An 18,510-nucleotide genomic window follows, 5' to 3' on the forward strand; every position below is an offset into this window, starting at 1 on the left:
CTTACCAGGCTAATTTGCAGATGGTTTGCAGGTTGGATCAACCGGGAAAGGACAAGGGGGCTGGACTAGGTTAGGAGTCCTTACAGTCTCATCCTAGCCAGACGCGTGTTTCCTACATTTGACTATCATTTGTTGAAGCTGATAGTTGAGATACAAAGTAAGGTCTCCTAACAGACTAAGTCCCAGTGATTCCCTACAGTGGGATCTATTTGTTCACAGGGTTTCTTCATCAAGCAGCCCAGCTACAAACCCCTCTCTTGAACCTGATCACAGACTCCCTTGAGCATTCGTGCAAACACTAAAAAGCCAGACCTGCGCTGAAATAGCAAAGCTGGAGGTGACAACTAATATGTTCCTGATGATTTCACTTTCCAAGATTCAATAAACCAAGTCACATCGTTTCACATCATGGGGCATTGCAGCTTTCTGGTCATCGCTATTGAACAAATGGTAACCAAGGAACTGTACAATGCATACAATGAATTAGCACAGATAAGGAACAGACTCTGATCATGCAAAACAGTTCCAAGTACTTACATCAGAAAACAGAGAAACTTCACTTGTTCAATAGTCCTGGTGTACAGGCAAACAGAGAACACAAGAGAGAGAAAGAGACAGGAGACACACATACAGATGGAGAATCAAAGGGTTCACAAAAGACAAAGGGGGAAAATAAAGGTCACAGACAAAAAACTGGTAAGTGCAACATGGTTATTAGTCAAAGGAAGCCTCAGCACTGCATTGTGATGATGAATTACTATCACTTTGTTTGAGGAGAACAAAGATAGGAGTCATGGTTCAGCTTAATTTGACAGTAACCAGCTCCCTGATATTTCAACAGGTTTTCCCTTGCACACTTTCAGAGTTAGTCAATAAACCCAAAATTTAAACTTATGTTTCTGCGCATGATTTTGATTAACCTTCAGTACGATTAACTTGCAAAATACAAACAGCATTGATTTTCAATGGAGAACACTGGGATTTGGTACTTCAACAAGAATCTTTCTGAACTGCAACCGACTAGAATGGACAGTGGACATTCTGGAGAACACTCACGCTTACCTGAGTAGGTGATGATTCTCCTGCATTACCTTATCCAGCTGCAAATTAGATATACACAGCTCAAAAAATAAGTGTCACAGGGAAAACACTGCTTTGTTCCAAGTCCATCATACTGGATACAGCTGACTTCTTCTGGCAGTCATCGAATACTCTCTCTTTACAGACCATAGATCCGTCACAGCCTTCATCTTGCCCTCCCTCCACCCTTTCCCCCGATACCAAAAAAAAGCCAAAAATCTGTGGGTTTAAAGATTCAGCACAATTCTCTGTGCCAATTCCCACAGCAGTAAGAGGCAAAGTCCAAGAGTTGTTCTCTGGCTGTACACTTGACTTGGCTGCAGCAAAGGTTATGTTTCTGAAGAGTAGCAAAGGATCAGACCCCTGGCCTCAGCATCTTTTTTTTGCCTCCTTTCTCAATGGTCATCCTCCCCCTTAATTCTGGTCTTACTGGTGGTGTGATTTGTCTGGTATCTCATAGAAAGTGGCCTTTCCTGGGACAATCTGGGCATCCTGTGTTCATGGGCTACGCTGATCTCTAAAATATACCAGCCTTGTGCTTCTGGTACTGGGAGAGACCTCTGTTGTGGCAAGTCATGAAAATGAATTAACTTAAATCTGCTCATTTTAAAAAGAGTGGACCCCTGGAAGCAAATAGCTGTGATCAGTACACAATCACCAGTCTGGTTAATGGAGAGACCTGCTGCATCTTACAAAGGTTAGTCTGTAGATAACACAAAACTCAACCATCATTCATTGTTAATGCCATCAAGGAAGCGACAGATGACCAATGGAGACTGCCTTAGCAGGGCTTCCCATAACCCAAACCAAAACTATTTGACATCCACATTCTCCAAACATGGTGGCTCCTCAGCTAACTTGGCATACATGGCAGCTTCCACTGTGCGTGCCTGTCCCCCTCGGTTTTCATACTCTAATGGGGTATTTTGATGAACAAGCTGAAAACATCATCCTCATAGTTTCACAGTGCGCTATGTTTTTGCAGCTCAGATATTAATGAAACCTTCTTACTGACTGTCTCCTCCCCAAGGCTGTTCTACTCCAAATTCACTAACATCCCCATCTTAGTCTACAATTCTTAAAGAACTGTAACAGGTGCCCTGGTGAACAGGTTCTAGCGAAAACAGACTGACACCTGTTCTTCGAGTGCTGCCAAGGATTTGCTGGCAAAGACGACATGCAAAGGGAATTTGCTTCTTTTAGGAAATAATGAATAGCTGTGTCCACCTGGTCAGTGCTGGTCCCTGTCAGGGTCAACCAGAACAACTCCAGAATTGATTAAGATCAGATAATGCTCACTGGATTCGGTGTTCAAGAAAGGAGTTCTCAGTTGGGCTCTTCATGGATCATTGTAGAGAAGCAACTGACCAATGGAGAAGAAATAAGATTAACATGTGATGGAGTGGATTCTTGTGGTACAGAGCTAGTGTCCTCTGAGCCAGGAAACCAAGGTTGAAGTTCCACCCTCTCCACAGGTGTAATAACATCACTGAATGGGTTGATTAAAAACTCTACCAGACTTTCTGAATGAGTAAGGTGTCCGACTTGAATATAGTTTGTGATGTTATTAGATTTTATATGTTCTGCAAATGCTTTAGTTCTTACAGCACAGTGGTAGCTCACTATCTCTGAGCCAGGAGATCCAAGCTAAAGTGTCACCTGCTCCAGACGCATGAAATTACATCACTGACCAGGGTTATTCAAGAATTTAAAAAAAAAACAGAGAAGTTCTTTGGGGTCCTGTGGTCTAATGCTAACATCCCAGCCTCTGGTTTGGAAAGTTTGGGTCCAAGTCTCATTATTAAAAAGAAGCAAATGGATTCTCCCTCATTGGGAGAGTTGGCTTCTGGACAGGAAAAGGCTCTGGAGGGGGAAGGTGAAAAGTGAAGCTCCAAATGAAGGGATAGATAGACAAGAAACACCTGTAAATTTCTGCAAGAATTTTGCTGCCTCATTCAACTTTTGTACAGCACCTCAGAATATAACCCAAGGTCAGACCATGTTAAATTGGTTTAGGTGAGGACACCCATGAGTCAACATCACAGAGAGCTGCCTGGAATCCCTCAGCATTAATCTATTTCCCTTTTACAGAAAGAGCCAATTGGATCGAACAATCATTTCAACATCACGCCATCACCGCGTGACTTACGTTGCACATTTAGGTCCACATGCTTCATTCCATGTACAAAAAAAACCTGCTGAATTGCAAGGCAGTCCTGAACACAGGTCTTGTGTTTAAGGCCCAACGATCAGGAGTAGCATAACATAATTTGTATAGGTTAGTGGTCACGAATATTTTCTGGTGGTATTTATTGAAATGATCTGTCATTAAACAGTTCACAAAAGATTTCACTGTCAGAAAACATTCCTTTCTGCATTCTTTAAGGTGTGACTGTGTTGGTGCTTCAAGGTTCATAGGTTTTCCCTTCCCCTAGTTTTCACTCAATGGGTATCAGAGAAATTGGCTGGTGAGCTTGGGTTTCCCAGTACAAGTCACAATGCACACAAAACTTAGCTTTGATGAGAGTATGAATAGGTGGAAAGCAGTTTCGTAGAGTTGATGAGCATGCCAAAGGACAATGGGCTAGGATAAGGATAATTTGGGAGTGAGTAAAAGGCAGACTGAATGATTACTCAGTATCTACTGCTCAATTTTCAATTGTAAAAGCTGGTCACTAATCCCAGTGATATTCTTGTGACTGTGATGACAGTGTGTGAATTGCTCCCCAGTGTACTGAATAATGGAAGTTGGTTTTCCAGTCCTCTGCCTCGACAAAAGAATGTGCACAACTTGGTACAGGTTTCAACCATGAAGGCTTCATGCTTGATCTTTCTATATGACCACAATGTATCTGTGTATCTGGATCACAACTGGGCTTGCCGGTGGTGCAGAATGTTGAGGGAGCAAGTTAATCTAAGACTGGTGTTCAAAACATTGATACCAGAGACTAATAAACAGTTTTCGTTCTTGGCGAGCACCAGCTTGTGAAAAGATTTGAGAAAATTTTATCACCTGACCCAGGTAGAGGGAGCAAGAATATAAGAGACTGGTGAAGCATACATATGTCAGTAGCTCATATTAACACGATGACAGCGAAACAGAGATTGGTGTAAACTGAGGCCCTTTTGAAATTTGTGTTTTCTTAAACTCTACATTTAGTATTTCCTCTAGAGCATGACACCTCATTTAACGACATTTACAGTAGTAGCTAACCTTTAACAAGCATCAACAGAAGATTTGTCAAGTGCCACATAATTCTATTTTGAACTCAGTGTTTTGGGAAAAAAAGAACGTTGTGTTCTTAGAATAAAAACTAACCTTCAAATGGAAGTGGGGCAAGGGAACAACAGTCATTCAATCTCATGTGTAGCTACCCCCAGTCATTGGCCAAAAGGATTCAGACACAATGTGTGGCATTGGTCCCTACAGATAGGATACATTGGCAAGTGCTGAGGCAGTGGGTAGTCCTTGTGGAGAGCTGTTTTCTCCAGATTGGAGATGGATCAGATGGTAGAAAACCCAGGAAAGAATTCCCTCACATCTTCACTGAACAAGACTAATCCAACAACTTGTCTGTCCTCTGCTGTCAGTGAACCAACTCCAGTTGTGACATTTGTCCACGTGACCTCATTGTAATGTTTCATATGTCAACTGTTGCTTCTTAACAAAGTCAAGAACCTCTGAAATTGCTTATAAATGGTCAATCACCTGTATTTCAGTAACTGTGACCATGATTCCCCAAAATCAACTTGATGTCGCTGGCCCAAAGTCTGCCTCTCCTCTGTCTTGTGGCAACTGGGCAAGACAGATGTCGAGTAATACTTTGAACATTTGATAAATTTAGAAAAACAAAACTTGGAATATAATTGGAAAGGTGTCTATTTCATGGTGACGTGAAAATCATAGGGCGTGAATCATCAGGCTGACTGCTGCACTTGGTCAATGTGCAAGTTATTTCAGGGAGTTGTACTTTTTCAGGATGGACAGTAGCCAAGGAAAGTGTAGAATGTCACAGTAAATTATGACAAAAGCTCCCAGGGAAAGCTCTGGGCTTTCGATGGCACAAGAGCACTGAAACACCAGTTCACCCACTTTGTTCCCGATTGACTGAGGGATGGAGAAGTGAGTGCCGAATTCAGTGAGTAGTATCTGTTAATATATGAAAGCCAAAATCTGGGGTAGAAAATAAGTGGTCAGATTACTGCACTAAACACTGAGGCTCATTTTCCCAAAACTCTCATTGTTTGAAGCCACTTATCGCAATGCAATGTCCAGACAGATGATTAAATACTTAATGAAACTATAATTGTTTACTTCCCCCTCCCTCCCCGGACATGCATCAGGACTGGTTTTAGCATTTATGTTCAAAAGCAGGTGACATTTACGTAATTGGAAATAAAACTCTGAAACTGAGCCCTGAGGAGTGATAGATTTCACATTAATGTTTGAGTCTATCACATGGGGGTAGAGTTTCTCTTGCAGGCACACACGCTGTGGATTTAATGGCCTCTCTCAGAGCCCGACAGTTCAAGAGTTTGAGGTGTCTGGCTCACAAATGCACAAAATGATTTGGAAGACCGAGGGTTGAGGCTGAAATTGTTTGATCTCTGTGATGTTAGCAAATAGTGTAAGGGAAGAGCAAAGCATTACAAAGAAAATAAAGTCTTCCACAGTAAATTGTTGACCGGACTGACTTCTGAACAAAATGGATGGTTTGAATTTTACCAACCCTCAAAGTTTACAAAAATGACTTCTCACTGTGTGCTGCAGCATTGCTACATGACAAAGAGACAGTTAGTGAGTTAAAGATATTACATTAGCAAAACTCACGTTATCACTCGGGGCTTGTTCTTCTTGGGTGACTCTTGTGCCGCTTTCCCCACATCGGGTGCTCCCTCCACAGTGGGCTGTTCAGTCCTGGCAGTCTCTGGCTCCAAGGGAGCAGGGGGCTCCAATGTGTTGGCTAACGTTTTGGTGGGCTTGAAAGGGTCAATTGAATCCAAGCAATCAGGATCAAATGTATACGAGGCCTTTGGCTGCGTGGGAGAGTTCTGGAGATGAGAGGAGCTGCCGAATGGGTTGAAATTGGGATCATCCCACTTGGTAGAATCCAAATTGTAGGACTTGTTTGGAATGGGAATGTCATCAAAGTTGGTGGTGGGAGTGATGTCTTTTTCTTCAGAAGCACTGGCCTTCAAGACTGCTGTTCTTTGTTTCTTCCCACTGGACATGCTGCCAGGCTTTTTACCCACTTTCCTTGGCACTGGCACCCTCCCCTCTGCATTTTCCTTATCTTCTGAGAAGTCAAACTCCAGCTTCAGTGCTAAGTCTTTGTGTTCTTCTTGTGGTCCCGGCTCATCCACATCTGCTGCATTCGCTGAGAGAGAGGGCTGTCCGTGAACCGGGGGCGATGGTTGAATCCCTGACATTCCCGTGTTAGAAAGGTTCTTAATCTCAGGAAAATCACTCGGGTCAGAATTACAGCCTGATGTCCTTTTCATTACGACACTATCTTTTACTGATGCCCCACCGTCCACAGTCTCAACTTCCAGGACAGGAGGTTTTGCCTTTTTTGACTCGGTGATACCAGGTAGAGTCTGTATATCCAAGGCCTCTGCCTTTTGGTCCATGGCTGGTACTTCTTCCTCAGGCACAGTCATCTCTCTTCCTTGGACACTGGTCCCCAGGTTTTCTGATGTGCTGTCTGGCAGCAGCAAGGAACGTGTGAGGGAAATTGGTGGACAATCTCTGCCTGTTCTTACTTCATCTGCAGTTTCCTTAACTTCCAGAGCGTTTTGTACCTCAGAGCACCGACTGGCACTGATGGTGTGGGCTGAAGCTGTACTGTCAGTGATACCAAGTCCTACTCGATCACGAGGCTTGATGCTATGTGAAGCATGATCCTGGGTTGACTCCAGCAATGTGCGACTCTCAGCCGGGCTCTTTAGAGGCAGTGGCGATTCTGCTAACAACTGTTCGTCTTCAGGGTGCAAGTCTACTGCAGGCAAAGGTCATGTGGTCAATGGAAAAGAGAACAAAAGTATCAATGACTGGGATACAGCAACTTAAATATCAGCAGAAAGAGCTTGTCCAATTTGCCCAGGCTTTGCAGTTTCATCAAGCTGCCCAGCTAAACAACAGATTGAACAGATCAATCAATCATTCAATGCACACTGATTTACCCAAACATTTCAGCCCAAGAATCAACTGGTCACTGCTTAAATGAAAAGAATCAGACACGTTATAAAATAAACAAAGGCAAAGATGCACTGTTTCTAATCTCATTAAGACTGTATTTCAATCAGTTTCATGAGGCTTCAGGAGGCACGATGTGCAGCCAGTTGGTCAGCCATGTCCCTGGTGAGCCTAACTGACCTCATTTACCTCACTGAGGGATCTGCAAGGTGAGCCCAAGCACCTCCTTGCAGCAGGGGAAAAGCCTCAGGCACATAGCTCCCTCCACAGAAAGAGCTTCTGTTCCACAGCAGATACGTCGAAAGCCAAAGCAAAGCATGTTACCATCACCTCTGCTTGGCCAGCAAACTTGGACGCATATACACCACGTGGAAGAATAGTCAATACAGAGCAAGGAAGAACCCTGCAGATCTGAGAGACACAAATAGTTGCAAGGAGCGTCATGCACGGTAAATGAAGAGCGCACAGGAACATGAGGGCAGGAATGTGTTTGTACAGTTACTGGAAAAACCAGACAATGCACAGAAGTCATGGGCTTTCTCAAGTAAATGCTATATGGATCCCCAGACTGAGACCTGAGCACAGTAGCCCAGCCCCCAACCCAAGTAAAATAGCACTCCTCCTCAAGCCTAGGTAAGATTTAACAACCAGCAATTTGAAAATAAAGGTTTGCTTCAAATCAAACTTACCATATCCTATCCAGAAGATGCTTCATGGGATCCCATCAGCAACACAGCTGACAACATATGCCACAACCAAAGCCAAACAAACCACTATTCGCACAACAGCAAATACAAGTTTACATTTCAGAGCTGATAGGAAGTTATAAGCGTGGTCAAAACTACAACATAAAAGCAAGGGGTTCATCAATATGCACAAAAGTGTGCTTTTAATGGTGCTGGTCACAGAATCCACCACACTGCCTCCAGATCAATAATTCACTAACAGTGCATTTGTCACAGATGGTCATGGAAATCCTTTTACAGCTATTGGTGCAGAGTACTGCTGTGAAGAATCCTGGAAAACCAATCTGCCACTTCATTTTAATAGATGCAAGGCAGGTGCTGGATGAGGGTCTACTTGAAAATGTGGTTGGATAATTCCACTGGACTCTTAAAAATCATTCAAGATTTGACAATTATTAGTAAGGCAAGTTGAAATTTATGAAATAAAAGCCATACAGCGAAGAGTGTGAATTGCAACTCACATATTTCATTTTATATATATATATATAGATAAAAAAAAGTTAAATAATGGCCAGCTGGTTTTGCACCATTATTATTGTAAAGAAATTAAAGACATTTATGATTAGCCATTCCTGTATCCCTCAAGAAGAGCTCAAGTGCTTGATTTAGATAAAAATCGAATGACAGCTTGATTGTCATGTAAGGCATAATATTCCTTTAAAGGGGAAGTAATCCCTGCCCATTCCCCATGACTTCCAAGTTTGTTGTGCTCCTGGAACAGGGTTCCACAGCAAGTGCAAAAGCACCAAGTTAATGGGAGGAAAAGACTGTTTAAATCTCCTTGCATTCCTCAACTTTTCTATTATTAATGTTGCTAATTATAATTTCAAGGTAACAAAATGAAAGCTCTTTCACTTGAGAGGCTGGTTTGAAACCACAAAAGATTTGTGCTTGATCAAGGTCAAGCTTAAATGCCAATCATTACCCAAAGGCCAAGGATAATCTGAACAGAATATTGATGTTCATGGGTCTATATTTCAATGTTAAATAGGAACGTATGAGTAGAAATTGAATGTTTCTCCACACTCAACAATAATTCTGAGCGTAATGGTCTATTGTCCCCACATTCTCAGCCTTTATGAAGCGAAAAGTGAACACCAACAACAATGATCATTCTACAGTCAGGTACAGAGCAATACAATGCAGGAACGGGAGGAAGCCGTTCACAGTATTGCCATTTATTGAGACCACAGCAGAACTGTGACTAAATTCCAAATGTTCAATTTGTCCTCTGTCCCTTCATAGCCTTGGAGAACAAAACTCAAGTCAATCACAGCTTCAAAATGTACCATGTACTTGACATCAAATACCATATGCAGAAGAATTTCAAACTTGTGCCACTCTGTGCATGAACAGGTTTCTGAATCTCATTCCTGAAACATGGCTTTTATTTCTGTTTTCCGTAATATCCTGCAATGCTTTGTTCATCATCACTTAAACAGTCTATATTTGACAAATACCACCCTATTTAGTCTAGTGTCTTCAATTTTACCTGGAGGTCTTAGAAATCGGGAAAATCCATGCCCCCCCCCCCCCCCCGAGGTAAAATATCCTTTCTGACGTGGTACCCAGAACTGCTCATGCCCGATTGATGCTTTTAAGTGCCACAACTGGCAAGAAAGCACTCAACGGTGGCTCTGTGGTTCGGACTGCTGCCCCACAGCATCAGGGACCCGGGTTCGATCCCACCCTCGGGTGACTCTGTGTGGAGTGTGCACATTCTCCCAGAGTCTGCGCAGGTTTCCTCTCACAGTCCAAAGGTGTGCAGGTTAGGTGAATGGGTCATGCTAAATTGTCCATAGTGTTCAAGGATGTGTAGGTTAGGTGCATTAGTCAGGGGTAAATGAAGAGTAATATGAGTAGAAGAATGGGTTTGAGAGGGTTATTCTTCAGAGGGTCGGTGTGGACTTGATGGGCCAAATGGCCTGTTTCCACACTGCAGGGATTCTATGATTCTTCTGTGAAACTAAACTGGGTGTCTCATTTCTGCTGTTGGGTTTGCAATCGGCTCAAAGTTCTCAAAGTTGGAGTTTTACGTCTACTAAAACAATGTAATGTATGTGTGAGATATATTGTGAACAATTTCAATTGCTAATCACCAGAATATTCTCACACGGTCAGCATCAAAACCTTGACATAACATGACACGGTCCTTAGAGTTCATTTGATTTTACCTGTTCGTGGCTAGTCACGCGACTTTATCCAACGTTTTGGCTGCTCGGAATTGAGCAGCAGATGATCCTAGTTTCTGTCCACCTTCTTGCCAGCATGTTCCTGACCTTGGCTTGGCTCTTGCATTGCATCATGGGTATTGGGAATTCACTTTGCATTGTATACCATGAATGAAGCTTCCCTGAAATGTGAATTGCTCAGCTCTGATCCTGGAGTAAATCCACTCAGTCAGAGCTTGCCTTATTTTAATCCTAACACAGTTGCAAATATCAACCTCCATTTCTTTCACTTTGATGTGCAGTGATTTACAGAGTGCAAGCTTTCAATTGCCTTTGTGGATGAAGTTTCAAAACAAGAGAGCTTAGTTTCAGTTTACCTTCTGTTCCATAATATGCTAAACCATACAGACACAGAGACACAACTCTAAAGATAGCTGTTAATTTGTCAGGGGATTACACCTCACCTTTGTCACACTGTTTGAGAAAAATTGCTTTAGTAGCAGTGTTTTGTGATACTGTAAAGGGTAATGATAATAATATTTGGAGCTGGAGTGGAACATTCAGCCCCTATAGCCTGCCCTGCCATTTCATAAGATAGCAGCTGATCGATCATAGCCGTAACTCCACATTTCCACCTCCTCACAGATATCCATGGACCCTCCCAGGTCGTTAATAATCAACCCACTCTTGCATTAGAAATGTATTTCTCTGTCTCCACATCCACCAGTCTCAGACTAAGAGGGTTCTGAAAGTACAAGACCCTCTGCAAGCAAAAGATTCTTATCTTAATGTTAAACAGGAGACCTCAGGGTTTTTCAACTGGGACACTGCCTGATGTGTCTTGTGAAAGTGCGAATAGTGCTGCCAGAATTCCTTTGCACTGATTTTGTGGATGAACTCTGTCTTCAAGGAGCTAAAAAGGGGTTTGACTCTTGAGATTTTCAATCAAGCCATTATAAGTTTAACCTTCATGTTGAGGTGACACGTCACTGAGCTGGAAATCAGGGCAGTGCAGAATTCCAGGTAAATTCTGCCTCATATGTCTTACCCAGCAAATGCTGTACATAATGAGCTTCCCATCTGTACGAAACAAGCACAGTGGGGAAGTTGCACACCATCCCAGGAATTCAAACCACCCCTTCCCTCTCTAAAACCCAATGGAACGCTGGCTAACGCAGCTAGTACAAGAAAGACTAAAGCCCCGGTGGGATGAAATTCAGAGTCCGTGGTGTGAGAAAATCATGCTGCAGAATTATGATTTGTCAGGAACTTAAAGCATGTATTTTTAATACTGCATTTTAAGTATATTGCAGTACAACAAGGTTAAAATAAGCTGAAAAGGCCAGGTCTGTCCATCCAATAGCACAGAAGCAATTGAATTTTGGACTAAGCAGGCCAAAGGTTAACTCTTCACTTCAGATACTATGAGCAGTCAGAGTTTCTGTGCACCTCCTTCTGACGAACTGTTGCACAGAGAGCAAATAAGTTCATGTTCCAGGTGCAGATTCGTGCTCAAAAGCTGGAGAAAAGCCAAATGAAGAATCTCAGTTCAATGGAACTGAACTCTCTGCCCGAGCACACACAGCAGTGCCTGTTCCAGAGTAAATAGGTATATTGCTGGAAAATCACAGCAGGTCAGGCAGCATCTGAGGAGAAGAATCAACATTTTAGGCATAAGCCCTTTGTCAGGAATGAGAGGGTGACGGGGTCTGAGAGATAAATGGGGGGGTGGGGGGTAAAGGGGCGGGGGGGTGAAGGTAGCTAGGAAGGCAGATGCAAGTGGGGGTGATGGTGATTGATCAGAGTGGAGGGTGGAGCAGATCAGTGGGAAGGAAGATGGACAGTTTAAGAGGGAGTACCGAGTTGGAGGGTTGGATCTGGGTTAAGATGGGGGGAGGGCAGATGAGGAAACTGGAGAAGTCAAATGTTGATCCCATTTGGGTCCCATGGTGGAAAATGAGGTGTTCTTCCTCCAGTAGTTGGGTGGCTAGGATCTGGCGGTGGAGGTGGCCCAGGATTTGCATGTCCTTGGCAGATTGGGAGGGAGAATTGAAGTGTTCGGCCACAGGGCAGTGCGGTTGTTTAGTGTGTGTCCCAGAGATGTTCCCTGAAATGCTCTGCAAGCTGGCATCCTATCTCCCCAATGTAGAAAAGACCACATTGATGTTTCACCAGTTTCCTCAGCTCCCCATCACTTGTCCCAGATCCAACCCTCCAACTCGGCACAGCCCTCTTGAAATGTCCTACCTGTCCATCTTCCTTCACACCTAACCGATCCAACCTATCACCATCACCCACCATCTTCATCTATCTATCTAGCTTCCTAGCTATCTTCCCTGCATGCCCCACCCCCTCCCATTTATCTCTCAGCCCCCTTGGACATCTCCCCCACCCGCAACATGCTTGACGAAGGGCTTGTGCCTGAAACGTCGACTCTCCTACTTCTCGGAAGCTGCCTGACCTTCTGCGCTTTTCCAGTGCCACATGTTCGGAATCTGATCTCCAGCATCTCAGTCCTCACTTTCTCCTAGTCAGTCAATCTCCACAGTAGACAGGCAGGAGGCTGGAAGAACACAGCAAGCCAGGAAACATCAGCAAGTGGAGAAGTCAACGGTTTGGATACAACCTTTCTTCAGGAATGGAGGTGGAGTTAGGGGGAGCTGCAGATAAAGTCTGGGAGGGAGGGAGGTTTGGTGAGGGAGAGGGGCAGGGTGGTGAAGTAGTGATAGGTGAACACAGGTAGTGGGTACGACCTGGCTGGTGGATGGGAGGAATGAATCCAGAGGCAAAATCCTCTTGCCATTGTGTAACCAAAATTCTCAGTCAGCCGTGCAAATCTTGTAGAAATAGCAAATTGCATTTAAACAAATCAACTAACTTCCCTTTCACTTGCTTTCAAGTGAGGTTCCAAGCTCTGGGAAACTTGTATTTAGTCCAAACAGTCTTCTGAAATTAAGTTCCCACCAATAACTCCACTTTTTATCATTTCGCAGACATATGTCTCTCAGCGAATGTCTTTCACCATTCCAGAATAACTGTCACCGAAAAGAAAGAGATCATTTCTCCTGGACGGTCAAATCCACGAATTACCAATTACACAGACAGTGGTCTGAAGTGTGTGTATTTCACATCTCTGATTCTGGAATAAAGGATACATTAAAGAGAGGGTGGTGGGATGTGGGGGGTGAGCTCGGAGAAAGGGAGAGGAATAGCAGCAATCACTGAGCATTTACTCTTGGTGAGTGATGAGGAAACTTTGAGCAACTTCAATGCTCAGAGGCAGACCAGTATTTAAATGAGGACCCTCTGGGACACCCGGACCGACCAACCCAACCACCCTGTGCCTCAACACTTCAACTCCCCCTCCCACTCCACCAAGGACATGCAGGTCCTTGGACTCCTCCATCGCCAGACCAGAGCAACATGACGGTTGGAGCAAGTGCACCTCATCTTCCGCCTAGGAACCCTTCAATCACAAGGGATGAACTCAGATTTCTCCAGTTTCCTCATTTCCCCTCCCCCCACCTTGTCTCAGTCCCAACCCTTGAACTCAACACAGCCTTCCTAACTTGTAATCTTCTTCCTGACCTCTCTTCCCCAACCTCCACTCCAGCCTATCATCCTCACCTTAACCTCCTTCCACCTATCGCATTTCCAACGCCCCTCCCCCAAGTCCCTCCTCCCTACCTTTTATCTTAGCCTGCTTGGCACACTCTCCTCATTCCTGAAGAAGGGCTCATGCCTGAAACGTAGATTCTCCTGCTCCTTGGATGCTGCCTGACCTGCTGCACTTTTCCAGCAACACATTTTCAGCCAATATTTAAATGAATCAAGTCCTGGAGATTAACTCCTACACACATACTTGAATCAAGGGCTGTAAGGGCTACTGGAAATGTGAGTCATCTTTTTCAGTTCAAGTTGTGACCAGTTGTTTGGCAGGGGTAAAGATTATAAGCTAACTGGGAGGGGGTGAGATTAGGTCCCAAGATGTTGAGACAGCTGTCAGAATGTGTCACAGGCGCTGATGTGAGAGAGGAGAAATGAGTCGCAGGAACCAAGTTTATCAGAACATCCGTGCTTTTTGTTTTCAATTTGTAAATTCTTCCAAATGCTTTGCAACCAATTTTATTTGAATGAGATGACTGAGTAGATTTAGTGGAGGGCTGTTGCTGATGCATTTCAAGGAAGGATCCTGGAGAGGCAAATGTTGAGGTGACACGTCACTGAGCTGGAAATCAGGGCAGTGCAGAATTCCATGTAAATTCTGCCACATGTGTCTTACCCAGCAAGTAATGAGCTCCCCATCTGTATGAAACAGACACACACTATCCCAGGAATTCAATCCACCCCTTCCCTCTCTCAAGCCCAATGGAACGCTGGCTAATGCAGCTAGTACAAGATTGACTAAAGGCCTGTTGCGATGAAGCTCAGGTTAAGTGGTGTGAGAAAATCATGCTGCAGAATTACAATTTGTCAGGAAGTTAAAGCACGTAGTTTTAATTCTGCACTTTAATATCGGGCTGTGCTCATGTAATAGTGATGTTCTTGCCATCGTCCAGAAGCAATGATAAAATTAGCTCCATTTAAGAAACATCTTACTGTGGCTTCATCTTATCACAAGGTTGTGAGGGAGAGTAAGATCATGTTCAGTCACACCACTAGCTGTGATAATGATTCCTACACGTTATGACAGTCAGACGAGAACCCCCCCCCCCCCCGCCCCATTCAAAACAGAATAAAAGCAAAGTATATGTACATCGTGAAGATCTGAAACAAAAAAAACAGGCAGTCTGAGAGAAACTCAGCAGATCTGGCAGCACCTGTACAGAGACAGATGGAGCTCATGTTTCAAGTCCAATATGACTCTTATTCAGAACTGAAGACGACAAGGATATGTGCTGGGTTTTACATTGCAGAAAAAAGATTCAAGTCCCACCTGCTCCAGAGGTGGGTCATAACGTGTCTGAACAACTCTCTCGAAAAGGGCAGTGGGAGGACCAGGTGAAACAGATGATCAAGACACCTTCTTTGAGAAGGAAAGGCTCCTCTGCCCATCGAGGGAACAACCCTAGCCCCAAATCCCCCGACAACGCCTCTAAACCATGGTCTGCATAATCCCCTACCCCTGTGGTCCATCAAAAGGACTGGCCCAAAATCCCTGGGTTTACATCGACTTCAGCATCCATGACTCTTGGGACTGACCACAGTCCCAGAAGTGACTACAACTGAAGACAGACTGGGCCATCAGACTGGACTCAGCTGGGACTTGCTGCTGGGGGGGGGGGGGGGGGGGAGCGGGGGGTGGGGGGGTGGGGGGTGGGATTTCAGTTAGCGTGGTCAAAGAGCAGGTGAACCATCTCTCCCCAACATCCACTCCAAGAACTTCTGGCTGTGTGAGAGCCAAGTTAATTAGCTACATTATATCTTAGTTGGTAATACCAGATGGGAGGAACCAATTCAAGATCAATGGCTTGCCCTCAAAACTGCAGAATTGACTCCAAAAGATTTGTGAACTGAGAGGATTAATTATTTGTGGATAAAAGCAAAGAGCAAAATCCAAGAGGCTTGTAGTGAAGAAAAGAATGATCCAAATGGAAGGGGTTGTCCTCAGCTGTGGTTAGGTGAAAGTGGGCACTGCAGATGCTGGAGATTAGAGTAGCGCTGAAAAAGCACAGCAGGTCAGGCAGCATCCGAGGAGCAGGAAAATCGATACTTTGGGCAAAAGCCCTTCATCAGCAATGTCCTGTGCTCATCTGGATTCAGCTGTGATCAGCCAAGTCCAAAAGGTCTGAGCAGATTACAGAATGCTGAAAAAAAAACACACACAAGGTTGAGAAGCCTACAAGGAGATTTTTTTAAAAAAATCATTGATGGGATGAGGGAAAGAGGGCAGTTGAGAGTCAATCACATGGCTGTGGATCTAGGCCAGACCAGGTAAGCATGATGAATTTCCTTCCCTGAAGGACTTCAATGAACCAGATAGGTTTTTCTTGACAGTTGACAATGGGTTGATGGTCATCATTAGACTCTTAATTTTGGATTTTAATCAAATGCAAATTTTACCATCTGCCGCAGTGGGATTGAAAACTATGCGCCTGGAACATTGTCAGGATCTCTGGATTAATAGTCTTGTAATAATACCACAAGGCTATTGCCTCCCCTAATCAAGTCCAGGAATTTGCGCACTGGCCTGTCCAGAAACAACACCTGAAGAAGAACCTCTACAGCAATGTGAATTGCTTGTCATGTCACACTTGATGCTCAATAAATCTTCCTATTTGGCTATAATTTGACCAATTCATCAGACCCAAATCCCTGATAAGTGATCCAATGACCTTCATGCAATGAGTGACCCCACAGGACAGTCAGATTATTGGAAGTTTACAACCTTCAGCTTAAGCAGTGAACCAACAAGGTAAACAAATCAAAAGGGCTTAGTGGGAATTGTGGCTGTGCAGTACTTAGGAATACACAAAAATGGTGATTGTAAAGACTTAAAAATCTGACTCAGAAATCACGAGTTATCGTTTGCATCAGCACCTGCAATACACCTAACTCTGCAATGCCACTTCTTCATATTTTAAAATCTAACCTTTTCTGCTGTATGCATGACTTAGAGAAAGCAAACCTCCAATTATTTTGTAGCAATCTCTCCATACTTTGATATTTTCTTAACATTCTGCTGAAGGATGTTAAGACACACCTCTGGAAGAGTGGGAAGGATTCCCAGACCTCCTAGTCCAGCAGTAAGAACACTGCCACTGCACTACAGAAACATGGCCCCATTATTTGCATCATTCAAACTTTCACTTGGCTTGTATGATTTAGTCTTACTTATGAGCAGGAACATCGGCACCGAAAATTAATTTTCTGATTGTCGAGAGGCCTGAGAAACCCCTTTCGGATCTGTCTCAATGAGACGGCAATCAGCAAACATTCACAGAAAAGTAAAAATGATTTTGCATTGACAATAATGAATCAAACAGCCTATGTGCATCCACTATAAGATAAGCAAGTTTGAACATACATCACAGCAGAAGTCTCAAAGACATTTCATAAACAGCATGAAACCAGGCCAGGTTTTGAATGCTGTGCAAATGGATGAACAGATCAAACTCAGAATCTAATCTTCCACTACATTTAAACACGAAGGGGATGGAAGAGAAAAGTGTTGCAGAATAACACTTTAATGGACCTGGGATGTCTCCACACAAAATACCCCGACATCAGGCACCAAGTTCCCGTAACCCATCCACCTCTATGAAGAACAGTTGGTGCAAAATCCCAACATCTGTCACACACGTGCAAGAAGTGTCAGTCATGGTTCAGTTGGTAATACCTTGACCTCTGATTGAAAAGACAAACGTGAACTTCACTCCAAAAAAAACAAGAGTACAGGAATCTCGGCTTCCTCCAGTTTAGTCCCAACTGCTGGTGGTGCTGAGTTTTGAGTGGGATCTTAAACTGAGGCCACATTTGCCCTCTCAGGAGATCCAATGACATTATTTCAAACAAGAACAGCAGGGATCACCTCAGTGAAGTGGCCAATCAATCAAGACAACTGAAACAGATCAATGCAATTGCATTGGTAGGAGCTGGTTAGCTACAAACTGACTGCTGCATTCCCTACAATACAACATGGACTGTATTTTCAAAGCACTTCCATTGGCTATGAGACACTTGGCAATCTCCAGAGGTTGTGATGCATGTAATATATTTAAAAGTCTTTTCCATCTTCCTGACATCACTCATTTTATTTCATAGCACCTTTCACAAGAATAACCCTTACCAAGGTAACTTGGGAAAAGATGTACTTTCCCTCAAACTCTAATCTGCTGTTCCTGAATTTTAAGTGTACAGCTTTTGATAATCTGCTTCCTGACAGCCGGCTAACAGGCGCATGAGTGCAGGAGTATGGGCTTAGTATGAACCAGATTGTATTGGCTGAGCCTCAAACATGTTCTGAATCCAAAAGCTATAAATAGTGCAGTGGATTGCATGGATGATTGCAGAACTGGACCATTGCATCACTTGTGAAAGGAAGAATAATGACAATTGGATAATTACACTGGGAGAATCACATCAAATGGAACAAGAAGAGGTTAGAGTTTAGTGACTGAGCCTTGCTTCTTTGGAATCTGCCCTTCAGTCTGAAAGCTCAGATGGTCAGTTCATCTCCTGCCAAGAGTGGGTATTCCAGACAAAACTGTTTAGGAGACAAAACTAGCAACACGATACAACTCAGTGCATCAGTCATCAGTTCAGAGGGACTGCTTTATCAGAACATCCAGCCAGTGAGCCTGCTTGGCTGAACAAG

General features: G+C 43.7%; 1 protein-coding gene across 5 annotated transcripts in view; it reads right to left on the reverse strand.

Moving 5' to 3' along the window:
* Positions 1 to 18,510, reverse strand: part of tacc1 (transforming, acidic coiled-coil containing protein 1) — a 175,082-nt gene that overhangs the window by 52,028 nt on the left and 104,544 nt on the right. For 3 of the 5 annotated variants that reach the window (XM_060856720.1, XM_060856717.1, XM_060856719.1), the window contains exon 3: positions 5,912 to 7,079. In XM_060856720.1, the coding sequence (XP_060712703.1) occupies positions 5,912 to 7,079 (1,168 nt within the window). The remainder of the gene's footprint in view (positions 1 to 5,911; positions 7,080 to 18,510) is intronic. The other 2 variants (XM_060856721.1, XM_060856718.1) reach the window with 1 other exon arrangement.

The sequence above is a fragment of the Hemiscyllium ocellatum genome, chromosome 48, assembly GCF_020745735.1.
Source record: "Hemiscyllium ocellatum isolate sHemOce1 chromosome 48, sHemOce1.pat.X.cur, whole genome shotgun sequence".
NCBI classification, from domain to species: Eukaryota; Metazoa; Chordata; class Chondrichthyes; order Orectolobiformes; family Hemiscylliidae; genus Hemiscyllium; species Hemiscyllium ocellatum.